General features: G+C 42.5%; 1 protein-coding gene across 1 annotated transcript in view; it reads left to right on the top strand.

The window, feature by feature from the left end:
- ZBTB11 (zinc finger and BTB domain containing 11) overlaps positions 1–24,875 on the top strand; it is a 35,195-nt gene extending 10,320 nt beyond the window's left edge. The window contains exons 5-11 of the mRNA XM_040336616.1: positions 1,450–1,620; positions 2,525–2,746; positions 4,755–4,899; positions 12,240–12,357; positions 16,742–16,900; positions 19,114–19,289; positions 23,314–24,875. Of these exons, the coding sequence (XP_040192550.1) occupies positions 1,450–1,620; positions 2,525–2,746; positions 4,755–4,899; positions 12,240–12,357; positions 16,742–16,900; positions 19,114–19,289; positions 23,314–23,831 (1,509 nt within the window). The 3' untranslated portion in view covers positions 23,832–24,875. The remainder of the gene's footprint in view (positions 1–1,449; positions 1,621–2,524; positions 2,747–4,754; positions 4,900–12,239; positions 12,358–16,741; positions 16,901–19,113; positions 19,290–23,313) is intronic.
- The last annotated feature ends 225 nt before the right edge of the window (positions 24,876–25,100 follow it).

The following is a 25,100-nucleotide window of genomic DNA, read 5'->3' as shown; positions in this document are numbered from 1 at the left end:
GCTCAGGCTGAACTGCTGGACACATACATAGAGCACAAGGAGAAGAAAACTGTACACACCGGAAGGCTGCCGCTGTCATGTCAGGGCAACTTTCAGTGAGCGCTGCACCGGAGTGGTAATTTTCGCAATCCTCCACCTCACTCATTACTTTCTGCTCTCCAGCTACATTGGTCGGGGGAGGGGGGGCAGGCTCAGAGAGGTCATACTGTTAGGTCCCATGGCTTAATGAGAATTGTAAGGAGAGCACCTGTGTACTGCTCTGCCTGTGCGTGGCTCACCAGACTACTTTTCCCGAGCATGCACCTTTCCTCTTCGGCCACCAATCTCATCGGGACTCTAAGTGTAGGCACAGATTGGAGGGAGATTGGTCATGTAGCCCTGTCATCACTCGCCCCCAGCTTAAATCCACTCGCCAAATGCTAGTAGGCGAGTGGAAATTTTGAGGGCTGCCTTAGACTCACTGTAAGCATTTTACCAACGCAAGCCATAAAATTATTAAATAAAACAATAGTCCAGTCTCTTGACCAAAATATATATCTCAAAAGGACCCTATTGGGAGAACATCATGGAGGCTTCTGCTGATGAGATCTCCTTTTGAGAATGTCCGTTCAGTGGCTGTCATGATGATTGTTTGGCTACATTGCTGTTTATGTATCTGACCTTAGAACAAGTATAAAGAAACTGATAATCGCTTAATTCCTGCTTGTTCTGGGTCCGTGATTGAAAAGTACTTTAGACTATGTAAACCAAGCATTTCATATTCCTTTATTTAGGATTGCATCAGCATGACAGTCAGGTAAACAAAAAAGAAAATGCAATACTGAGATGCATACAATCAAACATGTACACCTGTTAGTACAGTCAATACCAGCAGTGTATGACTTTCCAGTATCAAAACATCAGAATAATAATCCATCATTCCCCTTATCCACAATAAAAGGAAATAAAATCAGGCTATATAGGTTGTTGCGAGGAAAAGGGTGTGGGGGAGTGAAGGGGTAAAGTAGAGTGATTGGTAAAGTGGAGTGATTGAGTCCTGAGGGGAGTGGATGGGGTGTACTATATGTAAGCATCCTAAGGATGCCTTTTCAGGGAGCAGGTACCTGGTTCCACTTCTGAAGCCCCCCACCCCCAAATCCACCAGCCACCACCTCCAGGGACAAGTCACAAGAGGCTGCGAGTCCATTGAGCAAGTGCAGCAGATTTAACACTAGGGAGCCGGCCCCCCACATGCAAGATGGCAGCACTGGTTACTCGAAAACTGGGTCGGGTGACAACAGTGCTGGACTAGTAAGTGCATGTTTATTAAGTCGGCCACAAAAGTATTTGTAGCTGCTGACTTTTGATCCATTTTTATTCTAAAGTGACGTTCCTTTTTGGCCAAGATTTTTTATTTTTTTAACAAAATCTTTGCATTTTAAATGAAACTGTTTTTCTCTTGACTACTAGGCTGCCAGAAAACTGGTGGAGAGGGGCAAGAAAAGAATGTTGCCACCCAAAAATGAGGTTGTAAAAGATGAAGAGGAGCACACATGTAAAGATTGCGGAATGGTGTTTGAACGCAAATATGCCTTAATTATGCATGGCCTAAAGCACAACCACAAAGAGTTCAAATGTCCGGTAAGTCATCGGTTTTCTGAAATATGCAACTTCAGATTCTAATAAAGGTTTAAATATTGAGTTAATTCATTTATATAAATACCTGTCTACCTTTTTTTTAATATTAGCTAGAAATGTATTGTGTAAGGAAAGCCATAATTGACTCGCAGTTACATTATGTTCCATAACCTTGTATGGTTTTCTTTTAAAAAGTTTCCATCACATCACTGTGAAAGCAACCCAATAATGCTGAACTCCAGACAGGAGAGAAAAAAAATAATTAAATTGTCAATAGACCCAATAGTTTTGCATTAAAGGCTTCCTATGATAAAATGTGTGCTGTTTGTTTTTTGTAATGGTGCTCCAGTACAAAGAAAACACTTGGTGATCCCGTCAGTTAGTTTAATTTTCTTATGTAGTGCTGCCACCTGAGTGTCCATGCTCTTTCCCAAATATTACAGTGCCCTCTATGAGCTGCCTACATCACTGGGGAATGGCTCCAGCTTCGCGATTTTGGCAGCGGGTACTTCCTGGAAACTCACTGCTGTCATAGGGCAAAACAAAGCCGCAGAGTGCTTCATGGGACAGGTGAAGCATTTTGAAAGAGTCCCACCCACAAATCGGGGCCGTACCTTGGGGAGAAGAATTGATCAAGTGATAATGATGAAGTGGTAACTGTCACTGAGAACTGTTTTCATGTTAAAGTGGAACTTTACTCATAACCACTTGATAAAAAAGCTCTTTAATTAAAAATTGATAATTCTGCTTCCAAAATGTGTGGCTGTAAGTTGCCTCCAGCATTGTTTCTTTTTGCTGGAGGCTGCCATTTTGCTAAAGCTAATTTGTCTTGATAAATCTTTCTCTAATAAGCATATAGTCCAAATTTTATATTGTATTAAATACCTTTTTGTTTTACTTTTTGTAGCTGTGCAAGAAAGAGTTTCAGTACCGAGCATCCTTACGTGCCCATCTTATAAGACACGCACGGAGAACAGAACCATCTGTTGTAGAGACAGACAGAGCAGTGAACAAAGGAGCGATCAAGCGTCAATACATTTGTGATATTTGTGGAAGAACGCTTCCTAAAATGTGCTCTCTGAGAATGCACATGTTGAAACATACTGGTGTCAAGCCACATGCATGTCAGGTAAGTGTGCTGCTTTGGGGAACATAACTGTAACAGTAGCACCTCTACTTATGGGTATTTTTCAGTTAAAGAAAGTCAGTCAACTCTCATAAATAGAAAAGTTCAAATGAACGTATCCTGCATGGTCTGTGATAACAAAACCTGAGATTTTACTTGAGTAGTACAATCTTTTAAAAATGCAAGGATCAATTCTTGTCCCAGTGTGTCTTTTTGTGGTGTTGAAACGTTTGTGATATAGGGCATTGGTGTTTTACAGTTAAAAAAAACACTTTTTAGATAACAATGAAACAAAATGTCCTGTTAATGATTATATTCCTTCTTCTTCTTCCCTTAATACTAGGGGGATATATATTTTGTATATGAAGGATTTTTATATGATGAGGCTTACTTTCCCTTGTCGTTGGTTTTAACTGGGTAATATAGATAATACCAATGACTATGTCAAGGGAAAGTAAGCCTCATCATATAAAAATCCTTCATATACAGCAATACAAATTTGAAGCACAAAAAACGCAAAGATGTCCCAGCCTTGGCAACTACCACCATCTGTGTCCCTATGTCTGGAATAATCTGCACCCTGTGATACAAGCTCTCTAGATGGCTTGGCTATGACCTCTTTGCATTTTCTGTGCTTCAAGTTGTACTGCTGTATATGAAGGATTTTTATATGATGAGGCTTAGACTTTCCCTTGACACAGTATATACCGTATTTATCGGCATATAACACGCACCCTAACTTTAAGAGGGAAGTTTCAGGAAAAAAACTTTCCACAGCCCCCTGCGTTTAACACGCAGGCACAGTTTACCCTTTATTTTCAGGGTAAAAAAGTGAGCGTTGTACGCCAATAAATACAGTATTTATTTCCAATAAACCACGTTGGTATTATCTATATTGCCCAGTTAAAACTATCAGATGGCAATTTTCTGCAACTAAGCACACTGAACTTCAAACGTGTGCCCCAGCCACAGACTACATATACAGTACTCCTATCCTTAAACCCTACGCTCCTACAAAAAAAGTACATACAAGCTTCTGAAGAAGCGATCCTAGCTTAAAGCGGAGGTTCACCCTAAAAAACATCTATATACCATTACATCCAGCATACTTCCGACATCATCTACAGTATGCTTTTTTTTTTTGCCGTACATACCGTTTTATTATTTTCCCCCCCGGCTTCCGGGTTCTGGCTCCCGCGGGACTGGGCGTTCCTATTTAGAGGTTAGATGATTGACGTCTGGTGAAAAGCGTCCCCTGGCGCATAAGGCGTGTCACCAGTTTTCCGTAAGTAGCCGACCTGCGAGTCGGCTCTATATGGCGCCTGCGCAGTCGGCTCTACACGGCGGGCGCAGGTGCCGTATAGAGCCGACTCGCTGGTCGGCTACTTACGGAAAACTGGTGACGCGCCTTATGCACCAGGGGAAGTTTTTCACCAGACGTCAATCATCTAACCTCTGAATAGGAACGCCCACACTGGCGGGAGCCAGAACCCGGAAGCCGGGGGGAAAATAACAATAAAGCGGTATGTACAGCAAAAAAAAAACGGCTTACTGTAGATGTCGGAAGTATGCTGGATGTAATGGTATATAATTGTTTTAGGGTGAACCTCCGCTTTAATATAGTGCAACATTGTAGTTTAGCCACACATGTCCAAGTCTGATATGTTTTGCCATCTATGATCCGTATTGGAGAGACCAAGTTGTTTTTAATGTTTTCAATTTATATGTATTGATATTTTATTTGTTTTATTTTATTTATTTTCTTACTATTGGTGCCTAGAAAGTGTTTTTTTGTTTTTAAGCATTTAATTGACTTTAGCCTGCTGTTGGCTGAATACAGGTCACAGGAGTGCAGACCTAAGTGCACTCTTGTGACGCACAGCAGAAGTAAAGCCAAAAGAGCTTTGGCCGTATTTTTTCTTTTAAGAATCTGACTAGTCTTTCACAAAATGTTGTCCTCTTTTACAATTTTATGTGCCTATAAAATGTTCTCTGTTGTCTTTTTTTATAGATATGTGATAAGTCATTTACACACAAACATGGATTAAAGATGCACAGAGCTTTGCATGAAACAGAGAAGCAGTTTAAATGCCATATGTGTGACAAGTCTTTTGTAACCAACCGCAGTCTGCAAGAGCATGTGAGCACACATACAGGTAATGTGTTGTTGATGTATCTGTCAGTGCCTATTTCTTCATTTTATGTTTTAATGTGGAACTTCAGATAAATGGGCAAATGCACAATTTAAATATATTTTGGGGGCTGTTTTTATGTATAGCATTTGTAATTCTGTTTATTTATCCCTGCCACAATTGCTAGTCAAGGAGATTGCTCTACAATTATTAAATTAAATATATTAACAGGGTGCTGATTAGCTGTTCGATGCACATGCTGGAGAGGTGGGGAGGACTAAAGCTAAGCTAGTCATGTTACCTGCCTGGCTATGCAGTGTAGCAGGAGTGTGTAAATTGCACAAATTATAAATCCTTTGGCAACGTCATATATCAGGGCTATGGACTTTATCCATGTCTATGTGGTTGTGTTAGGCTCAATTCAATTCACATCTATGCATGTTGCTCTCAAGGGTTTCCGCAGTGCTTTTTGCTGTGCCTTCTGCGGTTTTTATTCTACCGTGCTTTTGCCTCGATTTCCTTTTTTTTGGTGGGGGTTGTTGGGCAGATTTAAAAAACGCAAATCGCGGTAAAAATGCTTTTCTATTGACCTCAATAGAAGCAAAAAAGCCCCGCTTTACGTTTAAAAAAAAATCCCTGACCCTTTATTAAAAATGCAGAGGCACAAAAATGCATTAATGTGAACCTATTCCATAGGAACCTATGTTAAAAAATGTCCTGCATTTCTACAAAAAAGCATGAAAGGACGCATTGGTGTGAATGGAGCCTTAGGCCAAGCACCAGCACTGCTACAGGAGAGGAGTGGAAGGGAGTCAAATGCATGCCTCCCTACCTGGAAGTACTTTTTCATTTTGTGTCACAATATTGGTGCATTGGTTTAAGTGCAAAACTTTTAAGACATACAAATGCAATATATTACTCAACTTTTTGGAAAATCTAAAAGGTAATGTTATGCCAAGTACATGGATACCCAAATGTCAAGCCTAAATTTTCCATAGGCGATGCTTTAAAAGCTCCTGCAGATCCACCATAAATAATGGGCCTGGAATGCTTGCTTTTACCTCGACGCACGTGACGATATGCAACATGTAGCACAATCAACACTTTTGCATGTAGGCACCCCTGATGTGTTTCTAGGTGTAAGGGGTAAAAAAATTTTTTTGGGGGGTGGGATTAAGTGCTTTGATGCAAGTTAAAAATGTTTTGTCTTTTTTTTTTTTCCAAAAAACATTTTATTTTTCATTTACATAGCGGACAAAATGTATGCTTTTGTAACCTTTTTTATTTTTTTTAATTCATTAACCTATTTTTTGTGACAGATTCTCTTTGATGAGATAGGGATCTTTTGAACTGACTGCTGCCCCCCCCCCCCCACTGCTGCTGACTTATGGCATACGTCGGAAAAAGGGTTAAAAGAGAAAGTAAGAGTAAGGGAATATACACTGAGAATCGAGCACCGCCGATCACTCGGGTTTTCAAAGCTTCGTGAGCAGAGAGCTGTAGACTGTCATTTGCAGCTGTTGGCTTTTCTCCCTCCTCGCTCCATTGGAGTGCTGGGCTGTGGAGGGGGCGGAGTGGGTGGCTCAGGCTCTCGCAGCTCACTGAGAGGGGTATCAGTCCAGGCACCTGGTGGATCCAGACTTTGTTGGGATGACACAGTGCCTGGACTGATATCAGTGACATCAGCAGAGAGTGGACTTCAGCCCTATATCTCTGCTGAAAACGGGTCACAGGAGTGCAAAATGATCGGTGTTCCTATATACTAAGAACACACGATCTGTCTCCTCTTCCCTTACAGGACGTGTATATGTGTGTCACGAGCGATCGCAGGTGCGTGGCGGACATCGCGGCTGCCGAGCACGCACATCGGCTTGGTGACGCGGCGGGTTCGCATGCCCCCTATCCTGCCGTGAAGCGAAGGACGTCATATGGGGCCCACCCAGGATGGGAGATCCCATCTGCGGGCGTCATATTACTATAGGCAGGTATTGAAGTGGTTAAAGTAAGTTCACTTTTAATAAATGCACATGTTTTGCAGGTAAAAAAAAGTGACTTGTTTTTTTGGAGCCTGTAAAGCAGGGGTCTCAAACTGGCGGCCCTCCAGCTGTTAAAAACTACAAGTCCCATCATGCCTCTGCCTGTGGGAGTAATGCTTGTAACTGTCAGCCTTGCAATGCCTCATGGGACTTGTAGTTCTGTAACAGCTGGAGGGCCACCAGTTTGAGACCCCTGCTGTAAAGCATTGCACTAGCCATAAGCAGATTGCTTGTGCCATGCAGGTCTCCTGCAGATCTGTCAGTATATCTACAGTATGTTCCCGTATATCTCGTAAGGGCAGGCAGATACACTGAGAGGTAACATGAATGAACTATCAAGGCTCTTCACAGTGCTGTTATAGTTCATAGAGAGCTATAAGCCGACATTCACAATGGATGTAGTTCATTCATACACAGAGCACTCTGTGTATGAATGATGTGGCACTGTGGGCGGAGCCCCACACGGCTACGCTCATTTAAAAAAAACTAACAGCTAGTATGGGGAACTTCTTCCCATACTGCTGCCACAGGGAGGGGTCGGGCATCAGCATTAGCAACATCTTACATGTTCCACCCTAAAAACAGGGGGAACATTTTCCCAAAGGTGGTAATATTTTTTAACCACTTCCTGCCCACTCGCTGTCATATGACATCCTTGACTTCGAACGGGTAAATCTGAATGATGCCTGAAGCTACAGGCATCATTCATATATTGTCTTTTTCAGTTGGCGATTCCCTACACCATAAGAATGATCATAGTGGCTGTTCCCCCGCTTGATTATTCTTACGGGTGGTGAGATGGGATGCCCCCTCTGGTGCTTCTATCGACTCACCGCTGTCATCGGTGAGTTGGATACATTCCTTGTAATAGGAATAAAAATTATCAAAATTATTTTTTATTTTTAAAGTGCCCTGTCCCCGTGTGCTCGCACTCAGAAGCGAACACATATACGTAAGTCCCGCCCACATATGAAAACGGTATTCAAACCACACGTGAGGTATCGCCACGAACGTTGTAGCGAGAGCAATAATTCTAGCCCATGACCTGTAACCAGTAAAATTTAAAGCGTCGCCTATGGGAATTTGAGTTCCACCCAAAAATGTTACTTCCTTCCACTTTTTGGAATCCTCTTACGCTCTGGTGTCACATTTGGCATCTTTCAGGGAGGGGGGAGGAAACAGATACCTGTGTAATACAGGTATTTGCTCCCACTTCCTGGCATAGATCACCGCGGTGACCTACGCCACTTGGGGTATGAAAAACTGCTGCTTAAATACTGTGTAAGCTAAAAAGTTGTTTGGGGGTTCTATGTAATTTTCTAGCAAAAACAAAATGATTTTTACATGTAGGAGAGAAATGTCAGAATTGGCCTGGGTGGCAACTGGTTAAAATAATTGTTTGTGTGCAATTGAAATGATGTACATGGAGGAGCCATATTTGCTCAATATACAGTTGCAAGAAAAAGTATGTGAACCCTTTTGGAATGATATGGATTTCTGCACAAATTGGTCATAAAATGTGATCTGATCTTCATCTAAGTCACAACAATAGACAATCGCAGTCTGCTTAACCACTTAAGGACCCGCTCATGTACATATACGTCCTGTTTTTAAAGATGGATATCTTGGTAACGGCAGCAGCTGCTGCCACAACCGAGATATCCATCTTTTCCTTGAGCGGTCCTGTAAACGATAACGGTGGTCTCCCCGGCGGTTTCGCCGCAAGATCACCGTTATCGGTGGCGGGAGAGGGGGCCTCCCCTCCCGCCGCTTACCGGAGCCGTCGGCAGCGGCGGAGGCGATCGGTTGCTGTCTCCTGCTTGGCTGGGATACGAGTGAGGGCAAGATAGCCCCCACCCGTCCCCATAGCGTAGCAGGGCGGAAGTGACGTCAAAACGTCACTTCCGCCCATGCTTCCTAAAGCAATATTTTCTTGTTGTCATTTTTTTCAAATGACAAATTATTATTATTATTATTATTATTATTATTATTATTATTATTATTATTATTATTATTTTTTTTTTTTTTTTTTTTTTTGCATTTAAGTCTAAATATGAGATCTGATGTCTTTTTGACCCCAGATCTCATATTGGACCTGTCATGCTTTTTTCTAATATAAGGGATGTTTACATTCCTTGTAATAGGAATAAAAGTGATCCATTTATTTATTTTTCAGTGTAAAAATAAATTAAAAAAATAAAACAAACAAAATTTTTTTTAAAGCGCCCTGTCCCGACGAGCTTGCGCGCAGAAGCGAACGCATACGTGAGTAGCGCCCGCATATGATAACGGTGTTCAAACCACACAAGTGAGGTATAACCCCGATCAATAGAGCGAGAGCAATAATTCTAGCCCTAGACCTCCTCTGTAGCTCAAGAGGCAACCTATAGAATTTTTTAAACGTCGCCTATGGAGATTTTTAAGGGTAAAAGTTTGACGCCATTCCACGAGCGGGCGCAATTTTGAAGCGTGACTTGTTGGGTATCATTTTACTCGGCGTAACATTATCTTTCACAATATATAAAAAAATTGGGCTAACTTTACTGTTGTCTTATTTTTTTTAATTCAAAAAAGAGATTTTTTTTCCCCAAAAAAAGTGCGCTTGTAAGACCGCTGCGCAAATACCGTGTGACAAAAAGTATTGTAATGGCTGCCATTTTATTCTCTAGGGTGTTAGAAAAAAATATATATAATGTTTGGGGGTTTTAAGTAATTTTCTAGCAAAAAAACAGTTTTAGTCTTGTAAACGCCAAATCTGAAAAACAGCCAAGGTCCTTAAGTGGTAAAACTAATAACACGCAAAGAATTAAATGTCACCATGTTTTTATTGAACACACCATGTAACACACACCATGTGACTAATGACCTCTCCAAGAGCTCACTGGAGTCCAATCAATGAGATGAGATTGAAGGTGTTGGTTACAAAAAATACAGGTATATGCGCAAGAAACTAATATTCCTGTCCTCTGCCAATTGGCAGCATTTGGTATCATAACAGGACATAGTCTCTAAGAGTCCATGTGAAACTAATTATAGTGTGGAAAGGATGGGAGCACAATGTCCAGGGGCTCTAAGGGCTGCCGTCATAGGGGAACAGAAACCTGATTCCAGACTGCAAACAAGAAGAAGAGAGGCAGACAATGTCTACTCTTATGCTGGCTTTACACTCCACGAAAAATCGTCCGAACGAACTTTCGAAAAACAAAAGTTTGGTCGTGAGCGCAAATGATAGTGCCATCATGCCATCATGTGTGTTTTTTTGGTTTTGTTTTTTATACATATACCTAGTGCAGAAAGTTCGGACGCCCTCTCACCCGGTGTTCCTCATAAAGAATACAATGGGAAAAATTAGATCTGGAGGCAAAATGGGAAGGAATATTCTAGAAGAAATACCGTCTGAAGATGTCTCCCCTTTTATCTCTTTTATCTATATTAGTGTAAGGGGTACCTAATCGAGACCATGTATGTTGTTAGTCTATATGTTGATTTTATGTTGTATTTATTGTAATGTCTAGAAAAAATATAATAAAAGAATTTAAAAAAAAAAAAAAAAAAAGAAAGTTCGGACGGAAACACATTAACCTTCCTATTGGTCGTTCGTTCGGCAGAAAATTTCCAAACTTGTCCTTCGTTTTTTCGGCTCAAAAACGTCCAGAGGTTTATCGATTTTGTGCTCATTAACTGTTCGAAAAACGAACGTACTGTCTGAATGACCGATTTTCGCCCGATTTTTCGTATAGTGTATGGCCAGCATTAGAGACGCCTCTCTTCTTGTTGAGGTGTTGGTTACAGCTGCCCTGCCCTATAAAAAAACACACACCAGTTCTGGGTTTGCTTTTCACAAGAAGCATTGCCTGATGTGAATGATGCCTCGCACAAAAGAGCTCTCAGAAGACCTACAGTTAAGAATTGTTGACTTGCATAAAGCTGGAAAGGGTTATAAAAGTATCTCCAAAAGCCTTGCTGGTTATCAGTCCATGGTAAGACAAATTGTCTATAAATGTAGAAAGTTCAGCACTGCTGCTACTCTCCCCAGGAGTGGCCATCCTGTAAAGATGACTGCAAGAGCACAGCGCAGACTGCTCAGTGAGGTAAAGAAGAATCCTAGTGTCAGCTAAAGACTTGCAAAAGTCTCTGGCATATGCCAACATCCCTGTTAGCGAATCTACGATACGTAAAACACTAAACAAGAATGGATTTCATGGGAGGATAAGAGGAAGCCACTACCTTCCAAAAAAACGTTGCTGCACGTTTACAGTTTGCACAAGAGCACCTGGATGTTCCACAGCAGTACTGGCAAAATATTGTGTGGACAGATGAAACCAAAGTTGAGTTGTTTGGAAGAAACACACAACGCTATGCGTGGAGAAAAAGAGGCACGGCACACCAACATCAAAACCTCATCCCAACTGTGAAGTATGGTGGTGGGGGCATCATGGTTTGGGGCTGTGTCAGGGCCTGGACGGATTGCTATCGTCAAAGAAAAAAATGAATTCCCAAGTTTTTATCAAGACATTTTGCAGGAGAACCTAAGGCCATCTGTCACCAGCTGAAGCTCAACAGAAGATGGGTGTTGCAACAAGACAACGACCCAAATCATCAACAGAATGGCTTAAACAGAAGTAAATACGTCTTCTGGAGTGGCCCAGTCAGAGTCCCGACCTCAACCCGATTGAGATGCTGTGGCATGACCTCAAGAAAGCGATTCACACCAGACATCCCAAGAATATTGCTGAACTGAAACCGTTGTGTAAAGAGAAATGGTCAAGAATTGCTCCTGACCGTTGTGCACGTCTGATCTGCAACTACAGGGAATGTTTGGTTGAAGTTATTGCTGCCAAAGGAGGTTAAACCAGTTATTAAATCCAAGGGATCACATACTTTTTCCACCTGCACTGTGAATGTTTACATGGTGTGTTCAATAAAAACATGGTAACATTTAATTCTTTGTGTGTTATTAGTTTAAGCAGACTGATTGTCTATTGTTGTGACTTAGATGAAGATCAGATCACATTTTATGACCAATTTGTGCAGAAATCCATTTCATTCTAAACAGGTTCACATACTTTTTCTTGCAACTGTATGTTGAGGCCATGCTCCTTGGTTGTCAGTACTACGCAGTTGTTTTACTTTACTGCTTCTCAGGATGCAAAAGTAAAAGTCGGCCAACTAGCTGAAAACTAAACACTCCCTATAATGATATTTTATCTCAATAGTTGCTAGGAGACAGCCAGAGTAATTGCACTATTATTTTAAAAACGTCTTAAGCATCCTAAAGCGGAGCTAAACTTGCCTTTTTTTTTATCTGGCTTTTTTTTTTTTTTATAGGGGAAACAAAGTATGTCTGCACAGTGTGCGGTAAAACATACCACAGAGCATCTGGACTTAGTAAGCACCTCAAGAAGCACAGGCCTAAAGCTGACGTTCAAGAATATCATTGCACACAGTGAGTGTACTTTGAAAATAGTTCCAGGTTTTAGAATGTGATCTCACAAGTAAACCATGATGTTAGTCATAACATTGCAACTGTTTAGTATGTGAAGTTGTGACTGGGTTTATGACAAATATAGACCGCATGTGGGATGCACACAAATACAACCTCAGGTCTTGATTACGTTTGCGGTTGTGGGGTTGTAAAAAATGGGTGATTAAGTTGCATTTTTACCAACCCTGCCCAAGCTGCAAGGGCAGCTGATGGGGGGGGGGGGGGGGTGTACATTTTTCACGGCCATGATGCTTTATCCTTTCGATGCATTTGGTGGATAGTACTACTGCCAAATTTAACCTATTTAATTGCTAGGCTCATGTTTGCGGCAGACTATTTCCATTGAGAGCTCACCCGGATGCCAAAAGTAGGTATTGCCTGCTCAACATGTATAAGCCACCACCCTGTAAAAAGTGATTCGGAGTGGATTAAAGCTGTATTTCCTGTGTTGGACATATGTAGCTAAACCATTGCGGCTGTTTACTTGTACAAGTCTTTGAAAAAAAAATCCCTTGCTGGATTGGCTTGCACTAATATATCTGACTACATTGTTTCCAAGCTCTAGTCCTTAAAGAGGAGTTCCACCCTAAAAATTGACCTCCGCTTAATCCACTCCTCGCCCCCTTACATGACACATTTGGCATGTAATTTTTTTTGGGGGGGGGGAGTGGGGGCTTCAGGAGAAGGGGACTTCCTGTCCCACTTCCTCCTTCCGCCGAGGGGCTGCAAAGGCGATACGTCATATCGCCTTTTGGCAGCCCCTCCCTGTAGGCGATCGCCTAGGACACGTGACAGGTCCTAGGCGATCGCCTGTCCAATCAATCAAACAGCGCTGGGCAGCGCTGCGCGCATGTGCAGTGCCGCTCGCGCATGCGCAGTGGGTGCCCGGCCGTGAAGCCGAAAGCTGTCACGGCCGGGTGCCCACAGTGACAATGAAGACGCCGGCCGGGGAGGGGGGGAGAGGAGCGGAGCCCCGGCCGGCGCGTCGCTGGAACGTGGAGCAGGTAAGTGTCAGTTTATTAAAAGCCAGCAGCTACACTTTTTGTAGCTGCTGACTTTTAATAAACTTAAAAAATGGGTGGAAAACCCCTTTAACCACTTAAGCCCCGGACCATATTGCTGCCTAAAGACCCAAGGGGTTTTTACAGTTCTGGACTGCGTCGCTTTAACAGACAATTGCACGGTCGTGCGACGTGGCTCCCAAACAAAATTGGCGTCCTTTTTTCCCCACAAATAGAGCTTTCTTTTGGTGGTATTTGATCACCTCTGCGGTTTTTATTTTTTGCGCTATAAACAAAAATAGAGCGACAATTTTGAAAAAAATTCAATATTTTTTACTTTTTGCTGTAATAAATATCCCCCAAAAACATCAGTTTAGGCCGATACGTATTCTTCTACCTATTTTTGGTAAAAAAAAAATCGCAATAATCGTTTATCGGTTGGTTTGCGCAAAATCTATAGCGTTTACACAATAGGGGATAGTTTTTTTGCATTTTATTTTTTTTTATTTTTTTTACTACTAATGGCGGCGATCAGCGACTTTTTTCGTGACTGCGACATTATGGCGGACACTTCGGACAATTTTGACACATTTTTGGGACAATTGTCATTTTCACAGCAAAAAATGCATTTAAATTGCATTGTTTATTGTGAAAATGACAGTTGCAGTTTGGGAGTTAACCACAGGGGGCGCTGTAGGAGTTAGGGTTTACTTTGTGTGTGTTTACTAGTGTAGGGGGGTGTGGCTGTAGGAATGACGTCATCGATCGTGTCTTCCCTATAAAGGGGATGATGCGATCGATGCGCCGACACAGTGAAGCACGGGGAAGCCGTGTTTACACACGGCTCTCCCCGTTCTTCAGCTCCGGGGAGCGATCGCGACGGAGCGGCTATAAACAAATAGCCGCGCCGTCGTCCCGGATCGCTCCCCGAGCGGACCCGACCTCCGCATGTACCGGGGGGGGTCCCGATCGGACCCCCCACCCACGTCTAGCAGAGGACGTACAGGTACGTTGATGTGCCTGTCCGTGCCATTCTGCCGACGTAAATGTACATGAGGAGGTCGGGAAGTGGTTAAGTGCCACTAACAGTTCAATTTTGCAAGATAGCAGTGTTTATTAAACATTTGTTCCACAGTTATTTTAGGGCTCGTTTACACAGTGCAATGACAACAATTGTTTCCTATGTGCACTGTTTATACTACACAGCTGGGGGGTGCAGGGCGTGGAGCTGCGGTAAAATTACGGATGTAGCATTTGCTGCAGCACACTGCGCTTCTCTTTGGAGACATGAATTGAGGTGTCTTTGTGACACTTCAGATAAAGTTGAAAAAAACGTAAACCGTTTTCTGTGCTGAAACGATATTCACACTGCAGGTTCATTGAAGTTTTGGCATGCAGTTCCATGTGAAAGAGCCCTGATGATATAGTAGTAATTAGAGATAATAGGAATATTTTAAAGTAGTTTTAAAGGCAGAAGGTTTTTTATCTTGATGCATTCTATCCATTAAGATAAAAAGCCTTCTGTGTTCAGCAGCCCCTACTCACATCTACCTGAGGGCCGTCTAGATCCAGTGCTGTTGCACGAGAGACTCGGCTGTCTAAGACTCATCTCCTTATTGGCTGAGACAGTTGCTCCCACTGCTGCCAATGAGGAGAGAAAGGGAGCCGTGCTAGGCTACAGCTCAGTGTCTGAATGGACACAGGGAGCCGAGGACCAGAGAAGAAGAGGATTGAGTCTGCTCTGTGCAAAAACCACATTACAGAGGAGGTAAGTATGACAAAAAACGACTTTAGTATCACTTTAGGAGGAGGTGACCGCTAAATATTGGCTTAGGTTGGATTTACTGGCAAACTAGTTTCTCTGGTTTCAACACCATAGAACAGCATGCTGAGTGGCCATGTATGTTCCTTTTTTAATTGGTCTACATTTACTGATAAGGATCTGAAAGTTTTGCTAAACATGATCTCATTATTTGCATTGTGTGTTAAGTGGATGTAATGGTTTAGATAGAAAAGATGGAGGTAGGCTTTAACTAGGAGTTTTCAATCACCTTCACTATATACTTTTACTAACTGCTGCACCCGCTGCCAGCACTGTATGTAGCATGAACTATGAGTGAAACGTAAAGCCGACACCAACTTTCCCTTCAGTTTTTAAATGGTTATTTTGGGCCAAGGTGGCCCAAAGAGAAAAATTATTTTACAATTTGCTGCGGCTGCTGCCAGTGCTGTATAAGCTACATTTAGCATCAGCTAAATTCTGTATACTGTGTATATATATCAGAACAAAATCAAGTTGAGCTGAGTGCTAATTGGCCATTCACGGGAAGCCCAGTATTTTTTTTTTTTTTTTTTAATGACTACAAGGCTTCCTCTGGCTGAGGTGGAGATTGTGATTTGTATCTGCCTACTCTTCTACCCCAGCCAATCCAAGAAAGTCTTGTATTCAATGATGAATACAAGGCTTCCTGAGAATGGCTGAGAAGCACTCGGCTGGACTTGATTTTGTTCTGATGGGTCCCTGTCTCGCTGCCGGAACACATCATTGTATACTGCATGTAGCTAACATTACATACAGTTTATACAGCGGCTGCAGCCAGGGCTGGACTGGGACAAAAATTTGGCCGTGGACTTCATCCAGACTGGCCCACTTTGACAGGTCTCTCCCATGGCGGCCGGGCAACTCCCGCACCCCCCCCCCCCTGGCCACCCAAGCCCCCTCTCCCCCTTCACTAGCCATTAGCCATTCTACTTTATTAAAGTAGAACGGCTGGTACTGGTACTTTTATAGGCACTACCAGTGCGGAAGCTAGACATTATTTCACCCGGGGCAAAGAATCAGTTCGGTGCCCCCCCTTATGGGACAATATTAGGCAGAAGTGAGAAACTCCCAGGCCATAGCTGTTGAGTCGGCTGTCTGTCCCCTCCCCCATGCTCCTCTGTCATAACCCCTGCTCCTCTGGTCCTCCCCCTGCTTCTCTGTTCCCCCCAGGTGAGCACTGCGGGGAGGGAGAGGAGGTGAACGCTGCGGGAAGGGAGAGACAGAGAAGCGGAGGGGGGCGGCGGTCCACTGTCACTGAAGCCGGCCCACTGAGCCATCAGCCCACCGGGAAACTCCCTGTAGTCCCAATGGCCAGTCCATCCCTGGCTGCAGCCGTTCGTAAAGGAAATGGTTAGTTTGGGGCAGCATGGCCCAGACAAACCAAAGTGAAGGAAAAGATGGAGTAAGGCTTTAAATGAGCATATCATCTATTTTCTGCTTTTTAACAGGGGATGAAATGTGTCGAACATACTGTCATTCTGTATTGTTTCTGCACTACGTTATTGTGACTTCTTGTTTACAGGTGTGAGAGACGTTTTTCCGAAGCTCGGGATCTGCAGCAGCACATGAATAAACACCTTGGTGTGAAGCCGTTTGAGTGTGAGATTTGTGGAAAGTGCTACAGCTGGAAGAAAGATTGGTATTCCCATGTAAAATCTCATTCAGTTACAGAGCCCTACAGGTGAGGACCTTCTTTACAAATTGACATCCACTTGTCTTTCCTATTCTTATAAATTACTGGAAGGTAGAGATTGAAATAATTATTAGCTGTGTTGCTCGTTACCTGTATAATGTATATAAATGGTATTTAAAGCCTGAGTTTAGTCAAAATGTTTAAAAAATAAGCGCAATGAACAGTACTTACAATCAGTGGGAAGTTTCCCTTGTGTTGCTGACTGCAGTTTTGATTGAAATGTGAAGTCCTCTGATTTCCCTCACACCAACCCTGCATAATCTTTTGGTGCTGCAAGGGTTATTACCTACTGAGGAACATGTCAGACTGGAGGGTACTGATAACCCCTGGAAGATTATGACTGGGGGGCGATCAGGGGACTTCCGATTTTATCATCTAAAAGCACAGCCAGCAGCACAAGGGACACTTTGAACTGACTATAATTACTGTCCATTTTCCCTTTTTGTACTGTGTTCCCCCCCAAGTTTTAACTAAACTTGGGCTTAAAGGGTCTTAAATCCTTAAAGTGGATGTAAAACCGATTCATGAAATTTGAGCTGGGCACATATATCTGCAGTGTTTTCTTATCTCTCCACAAGGCAGTCATGTGTCTCTTGCCCTGTTGCTCTGTTGTCAGCCTGAAATTTGTGTTGTGGGAGGTTGCCATAAATAGATTAGCAGAAAGCTTGCCTTCTCACAGCAGAGCTTTGCACATTCCTTCCTTCCTTTGCCAATGTAGACTGGGGGTGTGTGTGTGTCTTTCCTCCAATCAGTTGTCTTGGCTGTATGCCCAGACTTTGCACTCAGTGCTGAATAGAAAGAGAAAATCGAAACTTTTTTAAAGTAATATATAAAGTTGAAGACAGAAGATATAGATGTAAAACTTATGTAGGGAGATTTGTTTCATCTCTGTGTATCATCTGAGGCTGATCACCTCGCTGGGTATATGTGAGGGTTTACATCCACTTTAAACTGACAATTGTCCGTTTATTTTTTAAAGGCTTTTTTCCTTTTTCTCCTGGTGATCAACCAGTAACGCATCTTTTTTCTTAGACCCCTTTCACACTGAGGAGTTTTTCAGGCGGTACAGCGCTAAAAATAGCGCTGCTATACCGCCTGAAAAATTCCTGCCCAGCAACCACTATGTGAAAGCTGGAGGGCTTTCACACTGAGGCAATGCGCTGGCAGGAGAGAAAAAAAATCTCCTGTCGGCAGCATCTTTGGAGCGGTGAGAGGAGTGGTATGTAAAACAATGGGAAACCGCGGCAATACCGCCTGCAATGTGCCTCTGCGTATTAACCCTTTATCGGCCGCTAGCGGGGGTTAATACCGCACCGCTAGCGGCCGAATCCTGCGGCAAATCCGACTGTATAGCGCCGCTATTTTTAGCGGCGCTATACCGCCACCGCGGCTCCCGCCTCAGTGTGAAAGGGGCCTTAAAGTGGTCACATGTATCTATCGAAGAGCAACGTAGCCACCCTTGGAGAGCAACATTTGTCAATCAGTGGAGGGGGTGGTGTTAGATGAACTAGCAGATTTAACTATACCTTACATACGTGACTAATCATTTTAAAGTTGAATTTATTAAGCAGTTACAATAACTGGTTGTTTTTTTGTCATTTTGGGATGAAGGTTTTACATAAATGAATAAATGGTGGCCATTGTAAGAACCCCTGTCAGTGTTAAAGGATAAGTTCACCTTTGGGAGCATGTTACACGCTACACCCTTATTGAGGGTGTAACATGCTCCAGTATTCCCACAACCCTCCCCCTATGACAGCAGGTGGGGGTTCTTCTTCCCACACCCACTGTCACTATTTTAAAAACGGCGCACTTGTGTGGGACTCCACCCACACAGCCACATTAATTTAGAGTTCTATGAAAGAATGGGTTACAAGCCCTGTCTGTCATTAGGGCTGACGGCTTGTAGTTCTCAATGAACTGCGAAGGTTGCGGTGAGCACACTTGTAGTTCATTGATCTTCCTGCTTTTCAGGAACTCTCTGCCTGCACAGGAGGTACGGCAGATGGCTATATTGAGAGTCTGCAGTCTACTGATTTTGGGTGCAATGCTTTCCAGGCATGTTGGGGTGGGGGACTCAAAACAGACTGCAGTGGGTAATGCTAGTGACAGACTGAATCATATACTGTATGTCATGCACTATAAGGAAATGACTTAATATTTATTATGAGCCAGTCTAAGGTGTAAATCCGTGATTTTAGGTGTAATATTTGTGGAAAGGAGTTCTTTGAGAAATCATTATACAGAAGGCACGTGAATAAGGCTACCCATGGCAAGAAAGGAAGAATAAAGAGGAACATTGAACGGGTTTGTAACCACTGCGGTAAAGCTTTTTCACAACTTAGAGAGTTCAGAAGACACGTGAACAACCATGAAGGTAAGAATGCAATTCTGCACCTAAAAGTCTTTAAATGAGGAAAAAAATGATTTGCTGTTCTTGAGATCCCACTGCCTCTTCTGTTTTCAACTTCTCCATGACCAGTAATACTCTCTGCTTTCTCTCTTGGCCTAGCGTGGATCGGTTTAACATTCTTTCCTCCTGTTCATGAATATCTACTTTGTGCTTTCTCTCCAGTACTTGATCAGCGCATGCTCTGCCGCCTCCTTTCTTAACTCCTGTGTTAATTCCTACTCTGCCTGCTGTAAATTCCAGTGTTTCATTATCCGCTTCTCTCCCTCTCCATCTCCCTGCAATGAACAGTTTCCTTTAATGATCAGTTCTTAAGTGGTAGGCAAGATCTCTTTTGAGCTCGCTCTGTTTCTCAATGTCGCTCTCTTTATTGCTCTCTCACTCTCTCACATTAAACTATATGTAATATAATGGACCCCGTCTTTACTGTATCTTGGTATTAAACTGTCGTCATCCCCCCCTCATATAATGGGCTCTACCAGGCCAATTATCTAGTATTTAACTACTTGCCTAGCTGGCCAATTTTGCCACTTCTCTCCTACATGTAAAAATCATAATTTTTTTTATTTTATTTTTTGCTAGAAAATTATTTGATTCCCCCAAACATTATATATGTTGGCAGAGACCCTAGGGAATAAAATGGTGACAGTTTCCGCTTTTTATTTTGCACGGTGTTTGCACAGCAATTTGTCAAATGCATTTTTTGTTTTTGTTTTTTAAACTGCTTCATGCATTAAATAACAAAAACAAACGTAAAGTTTCCCCATTTTTTTTATTTTTTTACATAATGTGAAAGATGTTGGCCAAGTAAATGGATACCTAACATGTCGAGCTTTAAAATTGCACACACTCGTTTAATGGAGCCAAACTTCGGTACTTAAAAAAAAAAAAAAACCCATAGGCGACGCTTTAATTTTTTTTACAGGTTACCTGTTTAGAGTTACAGAGGAGGTCTTGCACTAGAACTATTTCTCTAATGTTCGCGGCAATACCTCACTTGTGTGGTTTAAACGCTGTTTACATATTTGGGCGCGACCTACCTATGCGTTTGCTTCTGGGAGCGGGAATGGGGGCGCTTTAATTTTTTTTTTCTTTTTTTTTGTCACTTTAATTTCTAATTGTAAAGAATGTAAACGTCCCTTGTGATAGGAGTAGGACATAACAGGTCCTCTTTACAGTGAGATCTGGGGTCTTTAAGTCCCCAGATCTCGCCTCTAGGCTGGGAAGCATAAACCCCCCCCCCAAAAAAAACACACTATCTTGGCTTTCTGGCTGAGGCAGCAGCATTTTTTCAAATGCAGAGGCTGAGCGTGACATCATAACATTGCGCCCAGCCTTCAAACGATCATAGAGACTTCGGGGACCAACTGGCCTTCTGGAAATCTCTATAGTCAACAGTCCTTTCTCTGGCTCGCTGATTGCATTGGAGAATAGTGGGAGGACGTACCCTTCGGCACCTGTAAGAACGATCAAGCCGCTATGATTGTTCTTGAAAAAAGGCTGTAAAAGAAGATATCTGAATGATGTTTTTAACTGCAGGCATCATTAAGATATCCCCACTCAGTCTGCAATGTCATATGACGTTGGGCGGAAAGTGGTTAAGCAACTTCCTGCGCTCTAAACCTCTTGGAGTCCTCTCCCAATGTTCTGGTTCAGTGGGCTTAATGCCGTTCGCATGACCTATCATGACCTATGTTCCTAAACTCTTGTATGTTTTTTCTGTGTTCTTCTGCTCCCCATACCCTTCTCAAATCCACCAGCGGAAAGTTTTACAATTCATCTGGGGGGCTCTTCTCGCCCTCGGGTGGACCGTTGCGTTATATTCGTCCTCAGAATAAATGATGGATTTTCAAGCACAACGTTCAGCCTTTATTATCTAGCAACTAATATAGCTCCGCTTGCGTATATTCTGCTTTGGGCAACTATTGACATGATCTACTCTCATCCTATCCTGAAATTTGCCTTGCCCTGGCTCCCTCCAGATAGTCAGGACTCTGGAGGGAGCCAGGGCAAGGCAAATATCAGGATAGGATGAGAGTACTGTAGGTAAAGATACCTTAGGCCCTGCTCTGCTCCACACTCTTTGACTTTGGGACTCTGTTAATTATTCTGCTGGTCTAATGTCCCCTCATTTGTTATAACTTCCATTGCTTTGCTGCACTTTGTTCCCCCCTGGTTTTAAAAATCAGACGGAATTCCCCAGGTGGTCTGAGCAGGGCTTTATGTATGTTCACTCCCACCTACCAGGATTCTGACCTTTGAAACCCTTGGTTCCTCGCAGGAGATACCTTTTGTGAGCATTTCTGTCACCTACACCTCATATAGTCTGACGTCCTTTGAAAGTATTTGTCGCTCTCGTCTGCACTCAATGGGCCTAATTTTTCTGGTTTACTCCTCGATCTAGCAACACCCTTTAAGACAATTTAGGCAACAATAGGAGTCTGAACTGGGTTCGGAGCTGAATCCTCAGGACTAGCAGATTATGACGAAGTGTTCGAGAAAAATGTTCTTATTCTAGAAAATTCATCTTAAATACTGCAGGTATAATACACCAGCCCATTTGGCTTGCATTATCCCTAATTATCCCTTGACTTGTTTTGCGGTTGTAACCAAGAGGGAACAATGGTGCATAGCTGGTGGTAAGATTATGGATTCGGTTCTACGCTTTGCCACATACATATGTTACCCTCTGGCATTAAGAGAAACACTTTTGAGACTCTTTTTTTCTAAGCCTATAGATATTTCCTTTCACGCTGAGCGGCAAATCACTACTTATTTGTTTACAGCGACCAAGCTCACTATCGCTAGGGCATGGAAGTCCCCGGTCCTTAGTTTTGAAGTGGTGAAACGCCGAGTGGACTATATGGAAACGAAAAACTGACAGCTATGCTATCTGATTCTCATGACAGATTTCTTGGATATCGCATTCTTGCCCTTTGTATTTCGATCATCAGTTGTTGGACATTCGATACGCCTGCCCCTCTGACCCCTGAGATTGCTTTTGTTACCCTTGCTGTTTTCTCTTCTCTCCCCCATCCCCCCCCCCCCCCCCCCATTCTCCTCCTTTTTTTTTTTTCCTTTTTTCTCCCCTCTAGATTATCTGTTATACATGGTAGTCCTTTTTTGGCTGGCTTTTTCTGGTCCCTTTTTTTACTGTTGGACAACAGTCACCTTATGTGTGCGACCATTCTGTTTCTATTTGCACTATATGTGGACTTTTAGCTGCCCATTGTGTACCCAATTTCATTCTCTTGTATCCTTTTTATTTGTGCACTATTTTAATACTCCTTGAGAGTGTGTGGAATTTTTTTTTTTTTTTGCTATCTAGTAAACACTTGCTGCAAAATTACTTACCTGTACACCATTTTGGTTCAAGTGGTTGTACTGGAGTGATCACGCCGGTACAGTTTTTTTTTTATTATTATTTTAGAGCAGACGGTCGGCTTTCTTGTGATTGACAACCAATACGGCTAAGCAGCCGCTCGATTGTTATCACAAGCAGTGGGAGTGTCAGAAAAAGGCCTGGTCTTCAAGTGGTTAATAAAACTTGTAACATAAATACAGGTGCCCACGCATCCCCTCAGATGTGTCAATGGGCACAATGAATTCTAGGGCATTTTATTTCACACACCTGTGTTTAATCTGAGCTGACCCGGCACCCCCCCCTGCACTTTATTTGCCTATGAGGTCATCCAGGTGGTAGTCTAATAGAGGAGGGTCTTGGTGTGATGGAGCCAGCTTATAACTAAACCTGGAAATATAGAAATCACAAATGTGAGGTAATATGCGTTTTGAGTGTTTTTATATTCAACTAATCTTTCTTTACACTTAATTTTGGTGCCTGGATATTTCCTTCAAAGTGTATTGCATGTTTGATTTAAAGGCAAGCATGACTTACACAAATGTGTAGTGCATAAAACAGAGTGCATGTCAATGTATTCTATTTTATTTGCTTGTTTAAAAGGAGTTTTTTTTTTCTCCCCCTTTTTAGGTGTGAAGCCCTTTGAATGCCTAACATGTGGAGTTGCATGGGCAGATGCCCGCTCCTTAAAGCGTCATGTAAGAACACACACAGGGGAACGGCCCTATGTTTGTCCTGTTTGCAATGAAGCCTACATTGATGCCCGCAATCTACGCAAACACATGACCAAGTACCATAGCAACTATATACCCTGCAAAATTATGCTGGAGAAGGACAGCCTACAGTTCCACCACCAAGGAACTCAAGTGGAACATGCAGTCAGCTTTGTGCCAAATGAAATGACAGAAGCACAGCCAGAGATAATAAGTGAAGAGACTGAAACTGTATTAATAGCTGGGGATGTAGAGGATTCTGAAGAAGCAGAAACTATAGCAGCCGAGGATGGTTCTGCTGTGAACTCACTTTCTGACCAAAGCATCATGCAGGTGGTAAACTACGTGCTGGCTCAACAGGGGACTAAACTTGAAGTGACTGATCAACTAGAAACTGTGGAAGTAGAGGTTGGCCAGGTTTCGGAGGTCCTATGACACAGCAGTGTATAGGAAGATTTTGCTGTATATATTGTAGCACTTAATATTATCTCCATGCAATGAAGTATGCGACCCATAAGTGTATTGAAGACTTCACTGGTTTGCTTGCTTATGTTGTGTATTTGCATATATTCCAGTTTACAATGTTATTTTTTTTTTTTAGCTGTTCTACAATTCCAGTACAAGTTGTAATATTTCTTTGGGTAGGCTAGAACTTGAGCCTCTGTTTGTCAGACAGCCTAAAATAAATGTCATTTCCATTTCTTTTCATTTTGGTTTGAAATTGTCTTTAACATCTTCTAGTTCTTCAGTTTTGTGAAACTCCAGAAAGAAACCTACTTGTTTGCTAGAGACGGGATTGGAAGGTTGAGTCGATATTTGAGTAATTTTTGTTCTCCCTATAAAAGCCTGTTCTTGAAGTCCATTGAGAAACACAGCAATTTAGATACTGTTGCCTACAGAAGAATTCCAGGGGGTCACCAGAACTAGTGCCCCCTCTACATTATTCTGGTGTCAACCCAAAATTTGGAATTTTCTTTCACTTTCAATGATAACCGTAAACCTGACAAATAGTGTGAGTTTCCCTAACGGGCACAGACAGTAATAAAGATTGCCAGGTATTCTAATCCATCTTCACTCTTTTTTAATAAAAAAATAAAATAAAACAAGTTTTGTATTTTTAGTTACACTTTAAAGGGCACAGGAATCCAGACATTGCTGGAACATCCAAAAGCCGTGCAACTGAAGGATAAGCAACGCAGTAACAACCACTAACAGACACAGTACTGTCCGAGGAAAAAGGCCTAATGAGACCAAACGCGACGCAAGAAGGCAACATGATGCTGAGACCTCAACAAGTTGGCCACCAAAGGGAACAATTTCACATGGGAAAGGCACCAAACCTCCAATAACTAGAACCTTTACAAAAAAAGGTGAACCAGTGTCTGAAAGGAAGAGACCAGTGTCTGAAAGGAAGAGAAGACCCACAATATGATGTAGTCGACAGAAAAAAGAGGGCATCCCCTATTAAAAAAAAAAAAAGTCCCAGGAAGGGATCTCGGATAAAGACCATCTGGTTTGCACAGAAGAGCCCAAAGACTTTGCATTCTAGGATCAAAGGGAGGAGAAATAATCACACTAGGCAAGACTTGCTAGCTTCTATGATCGGATGGGCAGCCATAGTGCTCATTATTTTATGAGAAATACTAATGCGCTACTAGAAGTGTTAACGATTATTGGAGTAATTTATTGATGTCATTTGGTTGC

The sequence above is a fragment of the Rana temporaria genome, chromosome 2, assembly GCF_905171775.1.
Source record: "Rana temporaria chromosome 2, aRanTem1.1, whole genome shotgun sequence".
NCBI classification, from domain to species: Eukaryota; Metazoa; Chordata; class Amphibia; order Anura; family Ranidae; genus Rana; species Rana temporaria.
This window is presented reverse-complemented; position numbering and strand designations above follow the sequence as displayed.